The sequence below is a fragment of the Ranitomeya variabilis genome, chromosome 3 (assembly GCF_051348905.1).
Source record: "Ranitomeya variabilis isolate aRanVar5 chromosome 3, aRanVar5.hap1, whole genome shotgun sequence".
Lineage (NCBI taxonomy): Eukaryota > Metazoa > Chordata > Amphibia > Anura > Dendrobatidae > Ranitomeya > Ranitomeya variabilis.
Window position 1 is genome coordinate 402,027,564 of NC_135234.1, and position 21,269 is coordinate 402,048,832.

The window sequence follows — 21,269 nt, forward strand, 5'->3', positions numbered from 1 at the left end:
GGGATCTGAAAGGTGCTGGGATCTGCAGATGCAGAGCGAGAGGAACCCGACATCTCCATGCTGTTTACCACACAGTGGTCCTACCTTAGATTTCTTCCTTGCCCGGGGCTCTTATATGGGTGACCGGACTCCAGCACCAGTCCTCTGATTAGAGGACCTCCTCCCTCTGATGTCCAGATGTGGGTGGGCCCACCGACACCATCTGTGATGCAATGTGGCCATGCGTTCCAGCGTAGAACGAAAAAAATCTTCCTTATATGCTGAAGTCGGCCGGCATGTGACGTCATATCCTGCCGCCGGCTTCAGACTAAGAAGTCTTCACACGTGCACGCTCAGTGCGACACGCTGCTCCACAATGCCGGAAGAGAAGGTCTGAAGAGGTCTGAGAGCTCAGAGAGGCCTCCAGCCGAAGAATTCCCCACAGACCTTACCCGAAGTGCAGACTGGCGGGGGAGGTTTCCGATTCCAGGATGGAGAAGGGAGCAGCGTTCTGGAAGGAGAGGCAAGTCTGCTCCCCTGCCAGAATCTCTTTACCCCCGGTGACTGTTGCGGCACAGCACACCGTGGATGACCTCTTCATCCCTAGTAGGGACAGGAAAGAAAACAGATGGGGAGGTTGTGGGAGGGGTTATTTAACCTCTGTCATTTCCTGTCCCCATTAGGGAAGGGGTAACTTCCTCCAGGTGTGCTGTCGTGGGGGGTTACTAGAGAAAATTTTTGTGCGCCCCTGCTTTCGAATGACGGATTAGGGTAGGGTTACAAGTAGTGATGAGCGAATATCCTCGTTACTCGAGATTTCCAGAGCACGCTCGGGTGTCCTCCAAGTATTTTTTAGTGCTCGGAGATTTAGTTTTTATTTCCGCAGCTGAATGATTTACATCTGTTAGCCAGCATAAGTACATATGGGGATTCCCTAGCAACCAGGCAACCCCCACATGTACTTATGCTGGCTAACAGATGCAGCAATAAAACCTAAATTTCCGAGCACTAAAAAATACTCGGAGGACACCAGAGCGTGCTCGGGAAATCTCGAGTAACGAGTATGTTCGATCATCACTAGTTACAAGCGGTAGTGTGTGGCTGCCTCCCAAATATCACAGCACCTATCAAACTGAATATAGGAAGATGCATGCAAGTTACTTTGCCTGCAGTTTTAGCACAATCGCATGGACATTACCAATACGCAAACAATATACACATTCAGCAAAGACTTTCGACTGTGTGCACAGGGTGTGTTTTTGCGGCTTTTTTCCACATGGAATTAGCCCCAAAACGCTAGGCAATCCTTATGCCAGCAAAGTCAATGACAATCCTGAAATGCTGTGCACATGATCACTATTTTCCTTTCACAATTTGCTGTGCATTTAAATCCGCAGCATGTCAATTCTTTGTGCGTTTTTGCCTGCATTTTTGACCAATTGAATGCACAGGGAAAAAAACGCAGGTAAAAACGCTGCAGATTTTCCGCAGCGTTTTTGCTGCCAAGAGATGCAGAAACCTTGCAGAAAAAAAAAGTCAGCAATCCCAGTACTGAGAAGATACATTTATTAAGCAGTTTCTTATAAATAAGCAGATTGATTCTTTACATACATGCACTGAATGAAGAAACGAGATGCAATATACATTTTTAAAAAGTGCCTTTTTTTCAGAATACCTTCTGTTTTAGGCGAATATAAAATAAGTTTCCAAACGACTCGTATAAATCATTCTTTTCGTATAAACAAGGTTTTAGCATAGAAAGTCGTACACAATCTGTTAGGCTGGATGCCAGCTAGTAAAGCTAGGATTTATACCATCCATTGTAGAAAGCTGCAGTTCTGTGGAGAACTTACTAGAATGCTGGTGTGGCTTTACTTAGGACACAGTGGAGGTGCGGAATTAAACAAAAACAATACAAACAAGAAAAATCGCTTTGCTTTGGTTTTTGTGTGTACATACATATACAGTAGAGTGGTACAAATCGCGCTCAAACTCCTGTAATACATCATTTAAATGTGGCCAATTTTAGCATATTGAAGATATCTTACAAAGACAATCCTATGTCATGCACCCTATTAGGGCACAAGATTATTATATAGCGCCATATCCTCTATAAGCTAGAGCGGATATCCTTTTTAAGGTACACACTGGCATTTCTTGGACCCTGCCCATATATTATATGGCCCATAATCATTTGAATGGCCAGCAGGAAACTTATTTCCACCGCAGTGGCCACAATGTTTGGCCAGAAACGGATTTCTGGCATTAATTTAACACCATCTCTTTATTCAACCACATCCAAAATGAGATTAGGTTCATAATTCGTGATGAGCGAACGTATTCGGATAAGGTGTTATCTAGGCATGCTCATGTACTAAGATTATTAGACCACGCCGAAGATAAAGTTAAAGTCCCTGCGGCTGCATGTCTTGTGGCTGTTCGACAGCCACAACACATGCAGGGATTCCCTGTTTGTTAGGTAATCCCTACATGTGTTGTGGCTGTCGATCAACCACGAGACATGCAGCCACAGGGACTAGAACATATTATTTGCGCACGCCGAAGACACACAGTTAGCACCCAAGCATGCTCAGATGACACCTTATCTGAGCATGTTCTCTCATCACTATTCATAATATAAAAGTCGATTTTGGGCTGCCCATGTGTGATTGGAGTCCTCACTCCTATACTTTGAATGATTGATACGTTCGTCATCTTCAGTATTCTGAATTTGTAAAGTACTGTGGATTATGCTGGCACTATAAAACGACCATGACTGTATAACATATGGGACTCCCTAATCACCATAGGCTTTCAAATCTGCATTTTGAAATAAAAACCACCTTTAAAAGGATATCAAGAACATAATGGGGTGCAAAAATGTCTAATGTTTTCCAAAAGTGGATTACAAGTCATAATACTGTAAAAGAGGAAATAACAAAGGAGTATATGTCTAACAAAAGCATGCACGATGGAAAAATATAAATTTAGTCTCAGTAAAAAAGTGACAGAAAATATGGGGTAATCTTTACGAGCCTGTACACAAACACAAAAATTAACAAAAAAATTTTTTTTTTTTAATTTACATTACTATGCACAACTTACTCTTTCTGGTTTTGTCAAACTTTTTCTAGCGGAGCCTCATCAGACTGACCATTGTGACGCCTGGGCCATACACCATGGGAATATGAAAAGTATGGATAATATTGTTCATTTACCTTTTAACCTTAAACTCTCTATAATATTAAATGTAAAAAAAATATGAGGCAAGGATGTGGCCAAACCAAATATTGCTACACAGAGAGGCTACACAGTCCTGTCGCCTTTACTTGAGACAACAGCTGCAGACAGGCAATTTTACTAAATAACGTTACTTAGAAGAAATGCCCCTAATGTCACCGTGAGGCCTCGTTTAGATGTCCTTGACTTTTCATGTACGCAAGAAACGGTCAGGGCTTATCAGTGTTTTAGGGCCGAGTTTCAGCAACGTTTGCTCAGTATGTCAGCTTTTCCCATCAGGGTTTGCAATTTTCACTTATAAAGAAATAAGTACATCACTTGCAAAGCTTTTAATATACATTACAGTGTTAATCACGGAGAGCACAAAGATGGCAAAGTGCTGGCCATGATTATCGTGGACCCATAGATCTGAATGGGTAAGTTTGATCTGTGATCATAAACGGACGTGTGAATACCACCATAGAATTTAATAAATTATTCTTCTATCATAAACTAAACATGGTTAGAACACGCACATGAAAAACTAATGTCTGAAGAAGGCTAGAGGACCCAATATTTGCTAGAAGTTTCCCAGCATGCAGAGCGGGATCCCAGAACCCTCTGCTGCCCCCTTACCGGCAAAACATGAGCGCTTGTGCCTTTAACCAAAACAACATAGCTGCATTATGTACATAGGTGTTACCGATCTGTAACTGCTAGGTACATAACGTGCTGTCTTCGGAGCGCTTTGGGATGTAATTTTACGATTGGCAACTGCTGTGTACATAATAGCGGCAGTGCTGTGTTAATAATCCTGTGATAAAACACAAGAGATCTCGATTTGCCAGTTAAGTGGGTGGCAGGGGGTTGTGGGATTCCGTTCTACATGCCGGGATTTCACAACCCAGAAGTTTGGACCAGAATTTTGCTAGAAAATCAGTTTGTTTAGGGTGGCATTATCTCTAATTAATGTTATTTAATAAAATGTCTGCAGCTGCCCACTATTTTCTTTAAGGGAATATGTCAAGTCCAGAAATGCCATTTACCTACCGATTTTGGGAATTCATACATAAATTATTAGAAGTTAATGTAATTTTTTTTATTAGAGAAAGAATAAATGTTAGTTATTAAAGTTGGTCGGCTGCTTTAACGCACCTCTGCGGTGTTACCGTATTTTTCAGACCATAAGACGCACCAGAACTTAAGACGCACCCCAAATTTTCAGAAGGAAAATTGGGAAAAAAAAATAATGCATTAAATGGGGTCCGACTTTCAGTCTAAATTCAGCTTACTGGGGAGGTGGGGTAATCGGGAGCACTAGTGGAGTGGGGTCACTGGAGGTGTACAGTGGTCTGGCGATGATCTGACTGTTATCCAAAGCTGGTGTGGCAGTTTTGGCAGAGCCGGGGCTCCGCCGACATTTTATGAAAGCCTGGAGCAGAGATCTCAACCCACACATGCGCCATAGCCATTTTGCTGGAGGCCATCACAATGCAATGCAGCAATGGAGGTGCGGGGTTTCCGTCCTTTCACAAAATGTCAGTAGAGCCCTTGGACCACCGCCAAAGCTGTTGCACCAGCCTGGGATGAGAGTCAGATCATCGCCCTGCAGCGTCGAACCACTGAACACCCTCTCTTCCAGCCCAGGCCCAGCAGAATTGCCTGACTCCTGCTGACGCCACACTCTTGGTAAGTACATCCCTACAAAAAGACGCACTCTCATTCCCCCCCCCCATTTTTTTTTTTTTTTTGGGGGGGGGGGGAAAGTGAGTCTTATAGTCCAAAAAATGATATATTTTATTTCATCTCTGGAGTGGTGCCACTAATGCAAGCTCCCTGCCCCTAGTAATATTCTTACGAGCCGTCATCTTCTGATTGTGACCACAGCTTCTGACCAGAAGTCAGCGCTATCAGTAACAAGCTCTCTGTATAAATCGTTCTGATTCTGAGACTTACACAAAGTTGAGACTTCTGGATCGCCCAGCAAACACTGGAGCAATCAGGCAGGTCAGAAACTGCACAGAGTGGCTCCGATAAAAAGACCGATAAAAATACGTTGATAGGGGCAAGGAACTTACATGAGTAAGCAACCACTACAGCGATGAAATAAACAAAGCTGGGCTGGTGCTTTAAAGTAATCCACTTCCAGTATGACATGCATATAGTCACCCATGCCAGAACTTGCGTGTCTTCAAATACAATTCATTCTAGAAGTGATGACAATGATAAAAAGCAGTATCATTTATTGAAATATAAAGGAGTTTGGCTCTGAACCATTAAATCTCTTATTCAAGTAGGACATTTGCATAGCGAAGAAACCCGACATTAGGAGTAAATCAGAACACTCACAATAAAAATGTAAAACCCAAAACAAATCCATTAAACGTCTAGCCCTTCATTTCAACAAGTCACCAAAATATTTTTAAGTAAATCTATACGCCAAAAGAAAAACAAAACTAAATGAAGTAAATGCAGTCAACGTTGTATTGCGGAGACTTAAGACTAGAAGAGCCGCAGTTGTAAGGAGGTGGCTCCATCCTTCCATTTGTGGTTGTGGCTGGAAATCACGGTGCGGCAGAGAGGACAGGTCTTCTCTCTATTGAACCAGAGAGAGATGCACTCCTCACAGAAAATGTGCTGAAGAAATGAGAAATAGATTTTATGTTACACAGCAATCTGGTGTCACATAACTCAACATTTCCTTATTGGCTAGGGTATGTGGAACAGTCTTGTTCAGATGGAATCCATGTGGAACCCAACATATAAAAACGACATAACTGTGCACGGATTCTGTCTTTTGTAACATCTTATGCTAAATCAATACTGAAGTCAATGGGATCCATCAGGATTAGTGATGAGCGAGTGTACTCGTTGCTCGGGGGTCCTCCGAGTATTTGTTAGAGTTCGGAGATTTGGTTTTCATCGCAGCAGCTGAATGATTTACAGCTACTAGCCAGCTTGATTACATGTGTGGATTCCCTAGCAACCCCCACATGTACTTATCCTGGCTAATAGCTGCAAATCATCCAACTGCGGCGATGAAAACTAAATCTCCGAACACGCACACTAATAAATACTCGGAGGTCACCCGAGCAACGAGTACACTCGCTCATCACTAATCAGGATCTGTTACAAGTAAACGACTCTGAAAGGGGCATTGTTACCTGGCATACAAGAACAGTCGGTTTAGTGAATTCAGCTTGACATATTGCACAGAAGTCTCCAGCTTCTGAACACTGCCTTTTGGTTGCAGCCACGCCATAATTCTGCAGGAAAAAAGGGAAATATATGAACAAAATGCTAAAAACAATATACCGTATTTGCATGTGATGGTATTCTAATGCAGAAAATGAGTGAGTTTCAAATAATGAAAAAGCAAGCCATCAAAAGACTAGATGTCCTCAGAGATACGGTTCCTCGTGAATCACAGTGCTAGCTTACTACCCATTCCAAAATTCTGAAAGCTACATTTAAAGATTTTATATAACTAAGTCCTAATATTTTAATCAACCCATACCAGTGGGTAAAACACTTCCCCAAGATACATCATTTCAACAAATAACCCATATTTTAAAATATCCTTTTAATAATCCTAAATAAAATTATTTTAAAAAATTAGATATACTTTTTGTGCAACACTTCTTTTTACCTTTGGTTTATACACACCTGGGTTATTGGTTGAAATTATTTAAAGATTTTGTATAGTCTGGAGCAAATTCATCAATACTAGCATAGCGCACATCCTAAGATTTTAGGATGCATAAAAAAAAAAAAAAAAAAAAACAGATAAAATCCTGCGAAGCCAGTGCATTGTTACCCCTCTATAAATCACTTGTAAGGCCATAACTAGAATATGGGATCCACATTAGTTATAGTGAGTTCAAAGGCAGGTAACTAGATCATTACGTGGGATGGAAGGTTTCTTCTATAATAAGAGGTTAGAAAAGATGAGTTTGTGTAACTTGAAAAAAAAAAAAAAAAATGCTTCAGAGGCGATATGAATAAATACATGTGTGGTCAATATAACAGACTGGCACCTGATTTATTCCTTCCAAGCACCAGGGGGGCATGAATTACATGTAAAAAAGAAAGGCGATTCTGGTATCTAAATAGGAAAGGGTCCTTAACAGAGCAGTCAGACTGTGGAACGTCCTACCATAAGAGGTAGTAATGGCAGACACTATTTCCACATTTAAAAAACAGATCTAGATGCTTTTCTGACAACAAATGTCATTGTGGGTTATAAATAATCTTGTGCTAGAAAGCGTATTACTGATGGAGAAAGAATTAATTTGATGGACTGACGTCACTTTTTTTTTTTTTTTTTTTTTTTCAATATTTGTAACCATTGTTTGTATTTGGGCTCTTGAAATGAGGGGATTTGAAAAAATAAAATGTCAAGCAAACGAGACCTAATTCATACGATTAACCTTGTTTTATCACTCGTGCTAAAAACTGCCAATAACTAATGGTGGCCATATGCAACGGCTGTCTGTTGTTGGGCTGACATCCATCTTCTGTGACCTCATTTTAAATGCCAAGAACTTGAAAACTCAAAAGGGGTATTCCCACCTCCAGAATCCTATCCCCAATATGTAATAGGTGAAATAATATTAGCAAATACCTCCAATTAGAAATGTAGTATAGTTCTCCTGATTTTCTATGTCTCTTTCCTCATGTGCAGGACCTTAGGTATCCATGGTTACGACCACTAGCAACTAACCGTCACTATAGCAGTGGTTGTAACCATGGATACCTAAGGTCCTGCACATGAGGAAAGAGACATAGAAAATCAGGAGAAATATACTACATTTCTAATTGGAGATATTTGCTAATATTATTTCACCTCCTACATATTGAGATAGGATCTTGGCGATGGGAATATTCCTTCAATTATTAACACTTGTTTGTGCATATAGTTAAATACAAATGGAACGCCAGGCAGGTTTTTTTTTTTTTTTAAAAAGCTCTCTGAGTCATTTCTAGCAATAATTAAGAGTGTTTAATTAATGGATTTCTTCAGTGTGAATCGATGTAGTGTAATATTGCTGATTGCGCATTATGTTGGAATGTTCGAGGATTACATGTAGGTAGGAAAAAAAGTTCTCTCGTAACGTTGCACTTTATTTGCCTTTAGCACAGTGTTCATTTGGGTATTTTTAAAACATGGATATAGGGCAGTCTGTCACTACAGATTTCCATCACTACGCGAGAAAGGCTGCAACAGAGAGGCTCCATTCTGGCAGGAGGAAAGCATGTCAAAGCCAACTGTCTCCTGATGTTTCAAGCCTGCAAATGGGAACGTTTGTCCTCTAGATCACTGACTATTCTCTCATTTACCTTCCTTAAATCTTGTGTCACCAAGGAGAGTTCCTCTACAAGTGCCCCTACTTGCAGACTGAGGGTGGAGAGAAGAGAGTTACAATCGGTGATCACTTTAAAGAGGTCACCCAGCGTGGGCTCCTTGTCTACCGGAAGAGTCAATCTGGAAGGAGTATTACTATTTGTGGCCTCCCCTTCCTCAGAATTAATTCCTTTTCCTTGGTCAGGGGAGGTCCCTGCAGCGCCGGATTCTATTTTTCCTGCAGATCTAGTGAAATGTGCATGTTTTGCCACTGCACTCTGTGCTGACACTCTTCCTCCTCCTACACGAATGTTACGTGTCAGTCCGCTAGAGGAGCGACTGTGATCTCGGGCGCTGGCACCCGCCATCTTCTTCCCCGAGTAATATTCTCCTCTCCACTAATGATAGACACCAGGCAGTCTAGCCGCCGAGCCCCGCAAGTTGAGGGTACCAGTCAGGTGACCCGTGGTCGGTCCAGCACCTCCAACAACGCACAAGTGAAAGTCTCTGATATCCGCTCACAACGTCCCCGGGTTATATATCCTAGGATTGTAGTTATGTGTCAATCACCGATCCTCACCTCCGCGGCCCGTTAGCATTAGGCACATTTTTTATGAAGGCTGGAAACCCTGTACCGGGGACCTCATTGATTAACTTAAATCTTATTTTAGAATATGACGAGTCCTGAAAATGAAAGGATTTTTGGCTGGAGAAATGGTTTCTAGACTCTCACATGGCTGTAAGGATTATTCCCTCCTCCGGTTGGTGCTCTACAACAAGGTCAAGTCTGTAATGTCACGTTTGAAGTTACACTAAGAATAAGAAACAACTTAACTGTAAAGTCCTCTGTATAGCTTGACAAAGACTCTTGCTTGGACTGTAGGTTTTAAGACCAGCCACTAGGTGGAGGCAGAGCCCCAGTACACAATTTGTTTTAGCAGATAAGGGTACAAGTACATAAAACAGCCACTGGATGTCAGCAGAGAGCGCACAAGAGCAAGGGAATTCTTTACTATGCAGCACCTCTTTCTGAAAAAGTCCCTGGTGTTCTCCTTCCCCGCTCTCAGAAAGCGCTGCAGCAAACCCACAGGGTCAGGGGGACCGTATCGCTGCTTTCAGGGAAAAGGAGTGAAAGAGCAGCAGACAGGCCTCACAGACGCTCGGCGGAGGGATCTGGAGGTCACTGTTGAAGGCAGGGGGAGGGAAAATGGCCGCAGACAGGGAGCGCTCGTTCTCCACAAAGCAGGGAATCCCCTCTGCTCTTCAATACTGCTCGCTGGTGGCAATGCTGCCCGGATTGATGCTGCAGACACACAAACCAGCAGCCGGAGATTACCTGCCTGACTAGATAACTGCTTGCACTCCAGGACCAAAGCCAAACAATAAAGCTATCATTTCCACATCTCTTCACGCCAGCACTGCATGTGTGTTTCCCACAACAAAGGCTAAAAAAATTACATTCATTAAAAATAATTGAAGTCAAGTCATGATCAGATTACATGTCTTTAAAAGTTGGGGGTATTTTTTTCCCCTTTCAGATTACAATCTTAATTAAAAAAAAAAAAATCTTACAATTCTCGCAATGCTCACTGGGCTTTTTTAGACTGTTTCAGGAAATAGCACATATACATTAGCCACAATGAACAGACTAGGAGCCTGTGTTTTGTATTGGAGCATCTAATGAGCGTGTGAAAAGGTCGTTGTAAAGAGATGGGGAGCAGGTCTGCCGACTATTGTGTTCTCAGCTATGTATAGAGATTTTACCTTTTATTATAATTACTAGATGGTAGCCCGATTCTAACGCATCGGGTATTCTAGAATATGTACAGTATGTAGTTTATGAAGATTTTAGAACAATACATTGAATACACAGGATTTGGCTGGCCGCGACCAATTAGCGAAGCGTGGTTCAAATCCCGCGCCAATTCACGGCCGGACTGCGCCTGTCGCTGATTGTTCGCGGCTGGCCACGTAGTATATAGCACAGCCACGTAGTATATAACAGCCCACGTAGTAAATAGCACAGCCCATGTAGTATATAGCACAGCCCATGTAGTATATTGCACAGCCACATAGTATATAACAGCCCACATAGTAAATAGCACAGCCCACGTAGTATATTGCACAGCCCACGTAGTATATTGCACAGCCCACGTAGTATATTGCACAGCCCACGTAGTATATTGCACAGCCCACGTAGTATATTGCACAGCCCACGTAGTATATTGCACAGCCCACGTAGTATATTGCACAGCCCACGTAGTATATTGCACAGCCCACGTAGTATATTGCACAGCCCACGTAGTATATTGCACAGCCCAAGTAGTATATTGCACAGCCCAAGTAGTATATTGCACAGCCCACGAAGTATATCGCACAGCCCACGTAGTATATAGCAATGTGGGCATCATATCCCTGTTAAAAAAAAGAATTAAAATAAAAAATAGTTATATACTCACCTTCCGTTGGCCTCCGGATCCAGGCGAAGCGTTTACCGATGCTCCTCGCGCGCTCCGGTCCCAAGAGTGCATTGCGATCTTGCGAGATGATGACGTAGCGGTCTCGCGAGACCACTACGTCGTCATCTCGCAAGATCGCAATGCATGGAGCGGACACCGGGGCGTCGCGAGGAGCGGGAAAGGCCGGTTCTGGATCCGAGGAGCCGACGGTGAGTATATAACTATTTTTTATTTTTTTTATTATTTTTAACATTAGATCTTTTTTACTATTGATGCTGCATAGGCAGCATCAATAGTAAAAAGTTGGTCACACAGGGTTAATAGCAGCGTTAACGGACTGCGTTACACCGCGGCATAACACGGTTCGTTAACGCTGCCATTAACCCTGTGTGAGCGCTGACTGGAGGGGAGTACGGAGCGGGCGCCGGGCACTGACTGCGGGGAGTAAGGAGCGGCCATTGTGCCGCCGGACTGTGCCCATCGCTGATTGGTCGTGGCTGTTTTGCGGCGACCAATCAGCGACTTGGGATTTCCGTGACAGACAGAAAGACAGAAGTGACCCTTAGACAATTATACAGTAGATGCTGATAATATGCTTCCTGAAACCTTTTCCTAGAGGACAGGAGTCTGTAAAAGTCCCAGTGGCCACTGTGATCATTGCAAGATTACTGATTTTGTTTGTTTTTTTTAAATAAAGATTGTGATAAGAAAAAAAAAAAAGCAACATTGCCAAAATGGACTTTAAAATACATGTAAAACAAAAACCTGACTGAAAAAGATAGGTCATTTTCTGAAGATTCATATGAACGCCCTAGCCAACATATGCTGAACACGTAGAACCACAGGACTACAGGACAATGACTGAGAATTTAAGATTGGTGGAAGAAGCAATTTACAGTATGCAAGGGACACGATTCCAATATCAGGAAGGGGAACGCTCTAAAAACTGTTACAAGGAAGATTAATCAACAGCTTGAAAGCGAGGGACAGAAAATGAAGAAAGCCAAAGTTATGGCAAGAGAAAGAAAATAATAGAAGGCTCTCAAAGGAGTGTCCACATCTCACAGTGTTCTGGCATACTACTAGAGAGTGTCCTAACAACGACTGGTGAGTGTCTAGACAATGGGGCCCCTGCAGACCACAAGAACGAAGAGAAAGGTTTCTACAGCCCATTCCCTCCATCGTTCTTACATTCTGAAATTCTGCATGCTTCTTTAACCCCTTTAACTGACACCCGCTGTACATGTGCAGCGCAAGTAGGGAGCAGGTGTATGGAGCAGGCTCAGGGGGTGAACCCGCCCCATACACAGCAGAAAATATCTGATATTTAGTCAGCACCTTCTTCTAACAACCACAGTTGTAGTGGAGTTTCGACAGAGTGCCAACCTGTTAAATGCTTAAAAACACTGCACCGGGGTGGGGCGCCTCATTCTATATGCCCATCGCCTGCCTGTGACATGATCACGAAGCGCTGATGGTTTTGTATGACAGCCGGGGGTCTGTTCAAGACCTCTGTGCATGTAGCAGGATTCCAAAGGAGATTGTGATTTTTGCTATAAACAGCAATACTGAGGTATCACAACGAAGAGAGGATTGCAGGTCCAAGTTGTCCAAGGTGACTAACAAATACAGTAAAAAAACAAAAAAACAAACATCAGGATGTAAGCATCAGGTTGATGGGTGAGGTCTAGCGATGAGCAAATGTGCTCAGATAAGGTGTTATCCGCGCATGCTCGTGTGCTAACAGAGTTTCTTCAGCATGATCGAAAATATGTTCGGAACCCAGCGGCTGCTGTTCAACAGCCTTAACACATACAGGGACTGCCTGCATGTGCTGTGGCTGTAGAACAGCAGATACGGGGCCTTGATCATATTTTAGAGCACACCGAAGACACCTGGTTAGCACACGAGCATGCGCGGATAACACCTTATCTGAGCACATTCGCTCATCACTAGTGATGAGCGAATATACTCGGTACTCGAGATTCCCCAAGCACGCTCGGGTGTCCTCCGAGTGTTTGTAAGTGCTCGGAGATTTAGTTTTCATCGCCGCAGCTGAATGATTTACAGCAACTAGCCTGCTTGATTACGTGTGGGGATGCCCTAGCAACCAGGCAACCCCCACATGTACTTATGCTGGCTAACAGATGTAAATCATTCAGCTGAGGCGCTGAAAACTAAATCTCCGAGCGCTAAAAAAATACTCGGAGGACTCCCGAGCGTGCTCGGGAAATCTCGAGTACCGAGTATATTTGCTCATCACGAATGATGTCACAAGTTATTTTACAAGTCGATCACACAATCACAACTGTATTCTGCCTTACACCATTAGTTTTTATACTTAAGGAATAGAATTATATTTTAGGATTACTTACAGGCTGAGTAAAAAACAGTCGTAATACATCAGCAGATGTTCTCCACTGTCCGAAAACAATGACGAACTGGAAAGAAAGGCATGCAAATAACTGGAATGGAAACAAGAAATCTGCATTTTTCAGTGCACTCATTTATATGTCAAAAGGTTGCATATCTTCGCATATTCCATCATGCATACAGTTCACAATATACCGAGTCTATGCCATCAAGATATAATTCTACATATAAATATACTCTTACCAAAACCTGTCAGGTGATAAATGCACTAGCAGGATGCAGCAGACCCCCACTATAAAGGCAGGGAGCACAGGTGCAAACTACTGGTAGAAACAGCCACCCACACCTAGCAAATTATGGAGGGGGTGGCTGCTTAGTAGAAAAAAAAAAGCACACAATTAGGCTTGAGTAGAACACCAGTCACACAGGTATTTGTAATGCAAAGTGTCTGGCTTACAACCTATTGATGGTGCCCATAATATTATATAATGCGGGCTCCCCAGCACTATATACATGCACCCCACAGGGACAGACGCCCCAGTACACCCAGCCAACAAAAAGGGGCATGGCTGTATCCTTCAAAAAAAAAATGATAAAAAGTGCAGTAAAAGATGAAAAATATAATAATGCAAATGATAAATACATTAAATGAGGCATTGGTTGATATTCTGGCCAAAATAGATAAGCTCGCTACCCAACGTCAAGGGTCCTCATACTTGCGAGTCCTAACACTAATTTCAAAAGCAGCAACATAGAAAAATTAAGAAAAACATACTTGTGTGACTGGCGTTCTACTTAAGCCTCATTTGTGTGCAATTTTTCTACTAGGCAGCCAACCTCGCCATAGTTTGGTAGGTGTGTGGGTGGCTGTTTCTATCAGTAGTTTGCACCTGTGCTCCCTGCCTTTATAGTGGGGGCCTGCTGCATCCTGCTAGTGCATTTATCATCTGACAGCTTTTGTTAAGGCTGTTTACCTTATGGTATGTTTTTCTTAGTTTTCCTATGTTGCTGCTATATAAATATATTCCACATAAAAAGTTAAGGGGGTTTAGCCCACAAAAAAAACCAAGCTGTACATCCATCTCTGGAGTAATCCACATCACTAATTTAACACAAATCCAATGAAAGACCCACCACTAATTTTCATCATTGTTGTAGGAAATTTAACCCCTTTCTGACCTCGGACGGAATAGTACGTCCGAAGTCAGAACCCCAGCTTTGATGCGGGCTCCGGCGGTGAGCCCGCAAAAAATAAGCCCTCTCCTGACCCCAGATCACGAAAAATGGAGACACTACGGGAATCGGAAAATTGCGCTTTTTTTTGTGTGCAAAATTTGGATTTTATTTTTTTACCACTTAGATAAAAAAAAGAACCTAGACATTTTTGGTGTCTATGAACTCGTAATGACCTGGAGAATCATAGTGGCAGGACAGTTTTAGCATTTAGTGAGCCTAGCGGAAAAGCCAAACAAAAACTAGTGTGGGATTGCACTTTTTTTGCAATTTCACTGCACTTGGAATTTTTTTCCCGTTTTCTAGTACACGACATGCTAAAACCAATGATGTTGTTCAAAAGTACAACTTGTCCCGCAAAAAATAAGCCCTCACATGGCCATATTGACAGAAACATAAAAAAAGTTATGGCTCTGGGAAGGAGCGGAGCGAAAAACGAAGACAAAACCGAAAAAAGCTGGGGTCATGAAGGGGTTAAAAAAGACCTTGCATAGCCAAGCCTCATTCTTGGGAAGTCCCAGGTGTAAGAGAAGTTGTCTCCTACCCTATGGAAATATCTCTAACCTAATGAAAACCTTGTCCGGGGACAGTTGAGCACCTTAGGCTGTGTGCACACTTTGCGTTTTTTTCGCTATAAACGCATAAAAAAACGCATACATATGCATCCTCTCATTTAGAATGCATTCTGCAATTTTTGTGCACATGATGCATTTTTTTCCGCGAAAAAACGCATTGCGGTAAAAAACGCAACATGTTCATTAATTTTGCGTTTTTTCTGCTATATAATGCATTGGGAATGCTCCAGAGAAAAACGCGCAAAAAAAGCGGTAAAAACGCAAAAAAAAATGCATGCGGATTTCTTGCAGAAAATGTCCGGTTTTCGTCAGGAATTTTCTGCAAGAAATTCTTACGTGTGCACATACCCTTACAGTATCTGAGCCTGGATGCTGGATAGATGCAGAATATCAGATCTAATCTGACAGCTGCTTAGGAGATGATTGTGTCAAGAGTCTCAGGTACATGCACTAAGTGTGATAAGTAAGTAAAATAATCAGCCGACACCTTTAGAATAGGGAAACACAGAAAAAAAAAAAGGCAATACACATCTAAAAATATAAAACTGAAGCAGGCACATGTGTACTTACTTTTATGATGAGGTAGAGCAAAGCCAACAGAATACCAATATGCCATTCAGCTCCACTGGTTTGAGCCTCATAATCGATCAGGTACCGGAACCAGACAGGTGTAGAGACCAGCGTGCAATAATACTGCGAAACTTCTTCTACACACATGTACCAAAAGCCCTAAAATAGAAAGGCAAAGTCATCCACCCAAGAGGAGCTGGAGCAAAGTCATCCACCCAAGAGGAGCTGGAGCAAAGTCATCCACCCAAGAGGAGCTGGAGCAAAGTCATCCACCCAAGAGGAGCTGGAGCAAAGTCATCCACCCAAGAGGAGCTGGAGCAAAGTCATCCACCCAAGTCATCCCCCCAAGAGGAGCTGGAGTCTGCACATTTTGCAATTAAGCACTGAGAAGACTTCCTAGGACCACACTTTTGCCTTGATACCCTGGGAAATAAAACTGCAGAGGGCTCTCTGAATAGTCGCCTTTATAATCTCCATAAATATACTGCCTAAAAGGAGCCAATCAACTAAATTCCAATGCCAAAATACTTTACCTGTAGAATGTAACTACATTGATCAATCTGGCTTTCCCCATGGACTAATGAATTATAGTGAATAATACATGCCCTTCCAAAGTTATAAAAGTACATGATAATTAATTGTATCCCAAGCATATTCAGGTATTCAGACAATATGCCAATCATGTTATGTGCTGGTTTTAGGGGCACTGATAATGTCAGAAATAAGGAGACCAGATCTTGAAGCAACAATTGTGACATCACTGCTTACAATATCAGATGGAACATAGCTGTATCAGACTACAGGACCCTCAATGATGCATAGAGAGAGGGCTTTCTATTACCCAGCAGCTGCTCAGGCAACTAGTGCTGAGCTCCTCGGCAAGTCACCTAATACTGCTGAGCTCAGTTCTACAAATCCATGGGAGCCCCGGCAGCCTAATAAAAATGCCATCAATTTCAAGATTTATTAATGGTGTCATGCAATACTATATTTAGAAAAAAAACAAAAAACAACAACAGTCAAAAGCACAGTTCAGCGAATCTCCCTTCATTCGATTTGGGCAGATTCACCCACCTCAGGGGGAAAATGTGATTTGCATCAAATAAATTTGATCTCAGTTGAATCTGCCAGAAAGGGGGTTAATACACACACACACACACACACACACACACACACACACACACACACACACCTTTTTGGCCCTCCCGTAGCTGTCCAGTGCTGCCGGTCACCCAATCGGCTTCTCTGTCCATTATCTTTGTTCCGGGTGGCCGAGTCTTCTAGTCACTAGGTTCCACGACATGTCTTGTGGGATGTAATGCTTGCCACCAACAAGTGTTGTGCCCCATGTGACACCTGGTTGTAAGTGGCTGGAGACCCAGAATAAAGATAAAAGACAGAAAGGCCAATTGGAGGCCCGGCGGTGATGCTACAGATATGGAGAGGGCCTAAGAGTATAAGATTTTTTTAGCCCCTTCCTGGTCCTTTTTAATTTAGCAAAATTGCAGTGCTTTCTCAAATGGAGTTGAGGAATGCAGGCTTAGCCTCCACTCCATTCCCTGTCAATGGTACTGCTGGAAATAGACTTCCACACTCAGTTTTTTTCTGGTGGCCAAAGACAATGTCCAGACAGTGAAAGGAGTGGTGGTCAAGCATACACTCCATTTAACCCCTTAGTGACAGAGCCAATTTTGTACTTAATGACCAAGTCAATTTTTACAATTCTGACCACTGTCACTTTATGAGGTTATAACTCTGGAACGCTTTAACGGATCCTGATGATTCTGAGACTGTTTTTTCATGACTTATTGTACTTCATGTTGGTGGTAAAGTTTCTTCAATATGACTTGTGTTTATTTATGAAAAAAATGGAAATATGGCGAAAATTTTCAGACTTTGAATTTTTATGCCCTTAAATCAGAGAGATATGTCACACTAAATACTTAATAAGTAACATTTCCCACATGTCTACTTTACATCAGCACAATTTTGGAAACAATTGTTTATTTTGTTAGGAAGTTATAACAGGGTTAAAAGTTGACCAGCGATCTCATTTTTCCAACAAAATTTACAAAACCATTTTTTTTTTTTTTTTTTTAAGGACCACCTCACATTTGAAGTGAGTTTGGGGGGGGGGGGTGTCAATATAACAGAAAATATCCCAAAGTGATACCATTCTAAAAACTGCACCCCTCAAGGTGCTCAAAACCACATTCAAGAAGTTTATTAACCCTTCAGGTACTACACGAGAACTAAAGCCATGTGGAAGGAAAAAATGAACATTAACTTTTTTTTTTTTTTTTCACAAAATCTTTTTTACCTTAGAACCAATTTTTTTTATTTTCACAAGGGTATCAGGAGAAAATGGACCACAAGATTTGTTGTGCAATGTCTCCCGAGTACGCCGATACCCCATATGTGGGGAAAAGCCACTGTTTGGGCGCACGGCAGGGCTCAGAAGGGAGGGAGCACAGTTTGACTTTTTTGAACGCAAAATTGGCTGGAATCAATGGTGGTGCTATGTCGCTTTGTGAGACCCCCTGATATACCTAAACAGTGGAATCCCCACAATTCTAACTCCAACCCTAACCCCAACACACCCCTAACCCTGATCACAACCCTAATAGACAGAGAACATATTGGTAGTAATTGTTTACCTCAGACCTGCGGTGCCATGGACCCTACGCGCATTTCGGCTTGAGTGCCTTCTTCCCGGAAGGCGGCACTCTAGCCGAAATGCGCATAGTGGCCGTGGCACCTCAGGTCTGAGGTAAACAATTACTACCAATATGTTCTCTATGCCTATAGATTCCTTTACCACTTTTTGATGATGATTGTCTGCGGATTTACTCCCCTTTCATACTTTGGCACATACCAGATATAGATACTTATGAATGTGTTTATGCTTTGGGCACCTTGAACTTCCCTCTGACCTGCGGTTCAACTAGTCCGGTATCTTTCAGTGTCTTATCATCCCTTTGTATTACGAGTATCGCATATAATTTTTTTTATATGGTTTTTCCAATAAAGTATTACTTTTTATTGACCCCAACTCACTTTGGCCCAACTCTTATTTTTACCTAACTAAGGGGAAAATAAAAGGGGGTTTCATTTACTATTTTTTTTTTATTTTGATCACTGTGATAGGGTCTATCACAGTGTTCAAAATGAACCAATAGGAAAAATGTCCTATTGTTGCCGGCAGATCTCGGTGGGCATGCGCCCGCCATTTTCTCCTGGAAGAAGACGCCGGCGGCCTGGGAACATCACAGGGAAATGCAGGGACTCCGGAGGTACCGGGGGGTGGGGGGAAATCGGGGGACCCTATTTCTCTCTTCTCTGATGTGCGTTCACATCAGAGGAGAGAAATTAAATGGAAAATCTGACCTTTTTTTGTTGCGATCGCCGTTATACCATTAATAACGACGATCGCATCACCGGGGGTCGGTAACAACTGACCCGAATCATGTTCTCTGGGGTCTCTGCTACCCTTGGTAGCGGAGACCCCGGAGAGATTCTGACTCAGGGGGCGCTATACACTTATTCCACACTGCCGTTAAAAAGTGGCACTGTGGTTTAAGTACCCTTAACTGTCGCCGTTAAAAGGCGTATCTGCGGTCATTAAGGGGTTAAATGGAGATTCAGGCAGAGCAATAATGTGTTTTGGTCTAACAGAGCCCGAACCTTGCAATTGCCAGGGTGTGCAAATAATCAGATTCCCAGGAGCAGCAAGTTACCTCCTAACTGAAAGGCAGGGGATAACTTGTGATTTTGGAAACAAATCTTTTAGAGGGTAAAAGCTGTGCAAACGGACCAAATTTTCATATGACTTGCAATATTATTAAATATGATCTATAGATCTACATCAGAAGATACTTCAAGGACTAAGGCATATCAAATATTGTAACATATTACCTTGCTTGTATGTGACATCATAACTGAAGGCACCAGGAGAATCAAGCACTTCAGGCCCATGAAGAAAAATTTCACAACAAAGTCTGTTATACCCACAACCCACAAAGCATCCCAGAACTGCAAAGGTCCAAGAGCTGGATTCATAAAAACCAAGCTATAAAAATAAAGAAAATAAAAAGAAACAAAGTAATGTAACCTGGAAATAATAAAAAGACTTCCTAAAACATTCTTGGTATTATAGAATAACATTGGTCAGAAGTCTAAGTTTTTATTTGGGAGGGGGGGGGGGGGGATACTTCCAACTCCCATATTATATTACAAGTTACTAATCCAAGTAGAGGTTTCCCTCCCTGTTCCTTCTTTGTCAGAATGGGATTTAATTTACAAGAATAACTATATATGTACAGTATATACTGCAAATATAAGACTTACCTATAATAAAGTGCCTGAGATGAGAAGCTGTAATACAAAAGTACTGAGCAGCCGGATAAAAATACCAGGAGCCAGACGCATTGCAATTTGGAATATTTATCCTATGAAACAAGTAAAAAAAAAGTTATATATCTAACATTTATGGCATGCCCTGTGTATGTAGATGAAAAAAAACAAACTCTCCATTAGGGTATTTGCACACTTATTTCTTGTAGTAGATCGGACCCCCCTCCAGAAAGGGCTCGTGCACACAAATGATTTTCTAGTAAGAGTGGTATCCGTGTTTTTTTTTTCTCTCCACGTCCAAGAAAACCTGATACCATTCTGATCAGAATAATCAGACCATTTTTCTCGGATGTAGAAACATCAATAGTGTGAACCTACCCTAAGGGTATGGTAACATTTTTCCAGCAGACAAAAGAGGGATTTTTGTGTACTCACCGTAAAATCCTTTTATCCGAGCCAATCATTGGGGGGACACAGTCCGTGGGTGTTATGCTGCTTGCCACTAGGAGGACACTAGGTGATACAAAGAAAGTTAGCTCCTCCCCTGCAGTATACACCCTCCTGCTGGCTCTCAGCTAACCAGTTCGGTGTAAAAGCAGTAGGAGATCAGTAACAACATATGAGCTTACAGCATGTCATATTATATATGAGAGCATAGCATATCAGATTATAAAAACAAGCATAAGCTAATACCAGGGTGGGAGCTGTGTCCCCCAATGATTGGCTCGGAGAAAAGGATTTTACGGTGAGTACACAAAAATCCCTCTTTCTCCTTCGCCTCATTGGGGGACACAGACCGTGGGACGTACCAAAGCAGTCCCTGGGTGGGGACAACATCAGATTAGGCCCTGTGTAACCACTACTTACAAGTGTGCCACCGCGGCCTGCAGAGTCCGCCTGCCCAGACTTCCATCTGTGGAAGTGTGGGAATTATAGTGCTTCAAGAATGCATGCAGACTGGACGAATCTGCAAGCTTGCAGGCGTGTCTTGTCGACGCCTGGTGCCTAGAACCCACGATAGACAGGGAGACAGGCTGACATCTAACACGGAAGGACTCCTGGATGGTGAAAGGGATACACCAGGCTAAATGGCCGATGAAGACGGCTAAACCCTTCCTGTAAACATCAGGAAGCCCAAGGATACAGTGTCCAACCTTCGGAAGG

The 21,269-nt window shown here is 42.4% G+C and overlaps 1 protein-coding gene across 5 annotated transcripts in view; it reads right to left on the reverse strand.

The window, feature by feature from the left end:
- Positions 1 to 1,528: 1,528 nt before the first annotated feature.
- The window catches only part of RNFT1 (ring finger protein, transmembrane 1), a 44,341-nt gene continuing 24,600 nt past the window's right edge, over positions 1,529 to 21,269 (reverse strand). For 3 of the 5 annotated variants that reach the window (XM_077296206.1, XM_077296208.1, XM_077296209.1), the window contains exons 4-9: positions 20,100 to 20,200; positions 19,668 to 19,821; positions 15,753 to 15,911; positions 13,377 to 13,466; positions 6,363 to 6,464; positions 1,529 to 5,835 (exon numbers count right to left, since the gene is read on the reverse strand). In XM_077296206.1, coding sequence (XP_077152321.1) covers positions 5,701 to 5,835; positions 6,363 to 6,464; positions 13,377 to 13,466; positions 15,753 to 15,911; positions 19,668 to 19,821; positions 20,100 to 20,200 — 741 coding nt within the window. In that variant the 3' untranslated portion in view covers positions 1,529 to 5,700. The remainder of the gene's footprint in view (positions 5,836 to 6,362; positions 6,465 to 13,376; positions 13,467 to 15,752; positions 15,912 to 19,667; positions 19,822 to 20,099; positions 20,201 to 21,269) is intronic. The other 2 variants (XM_077296207.1, XM_077296210.1) reach the window with 1 other exon arrangement.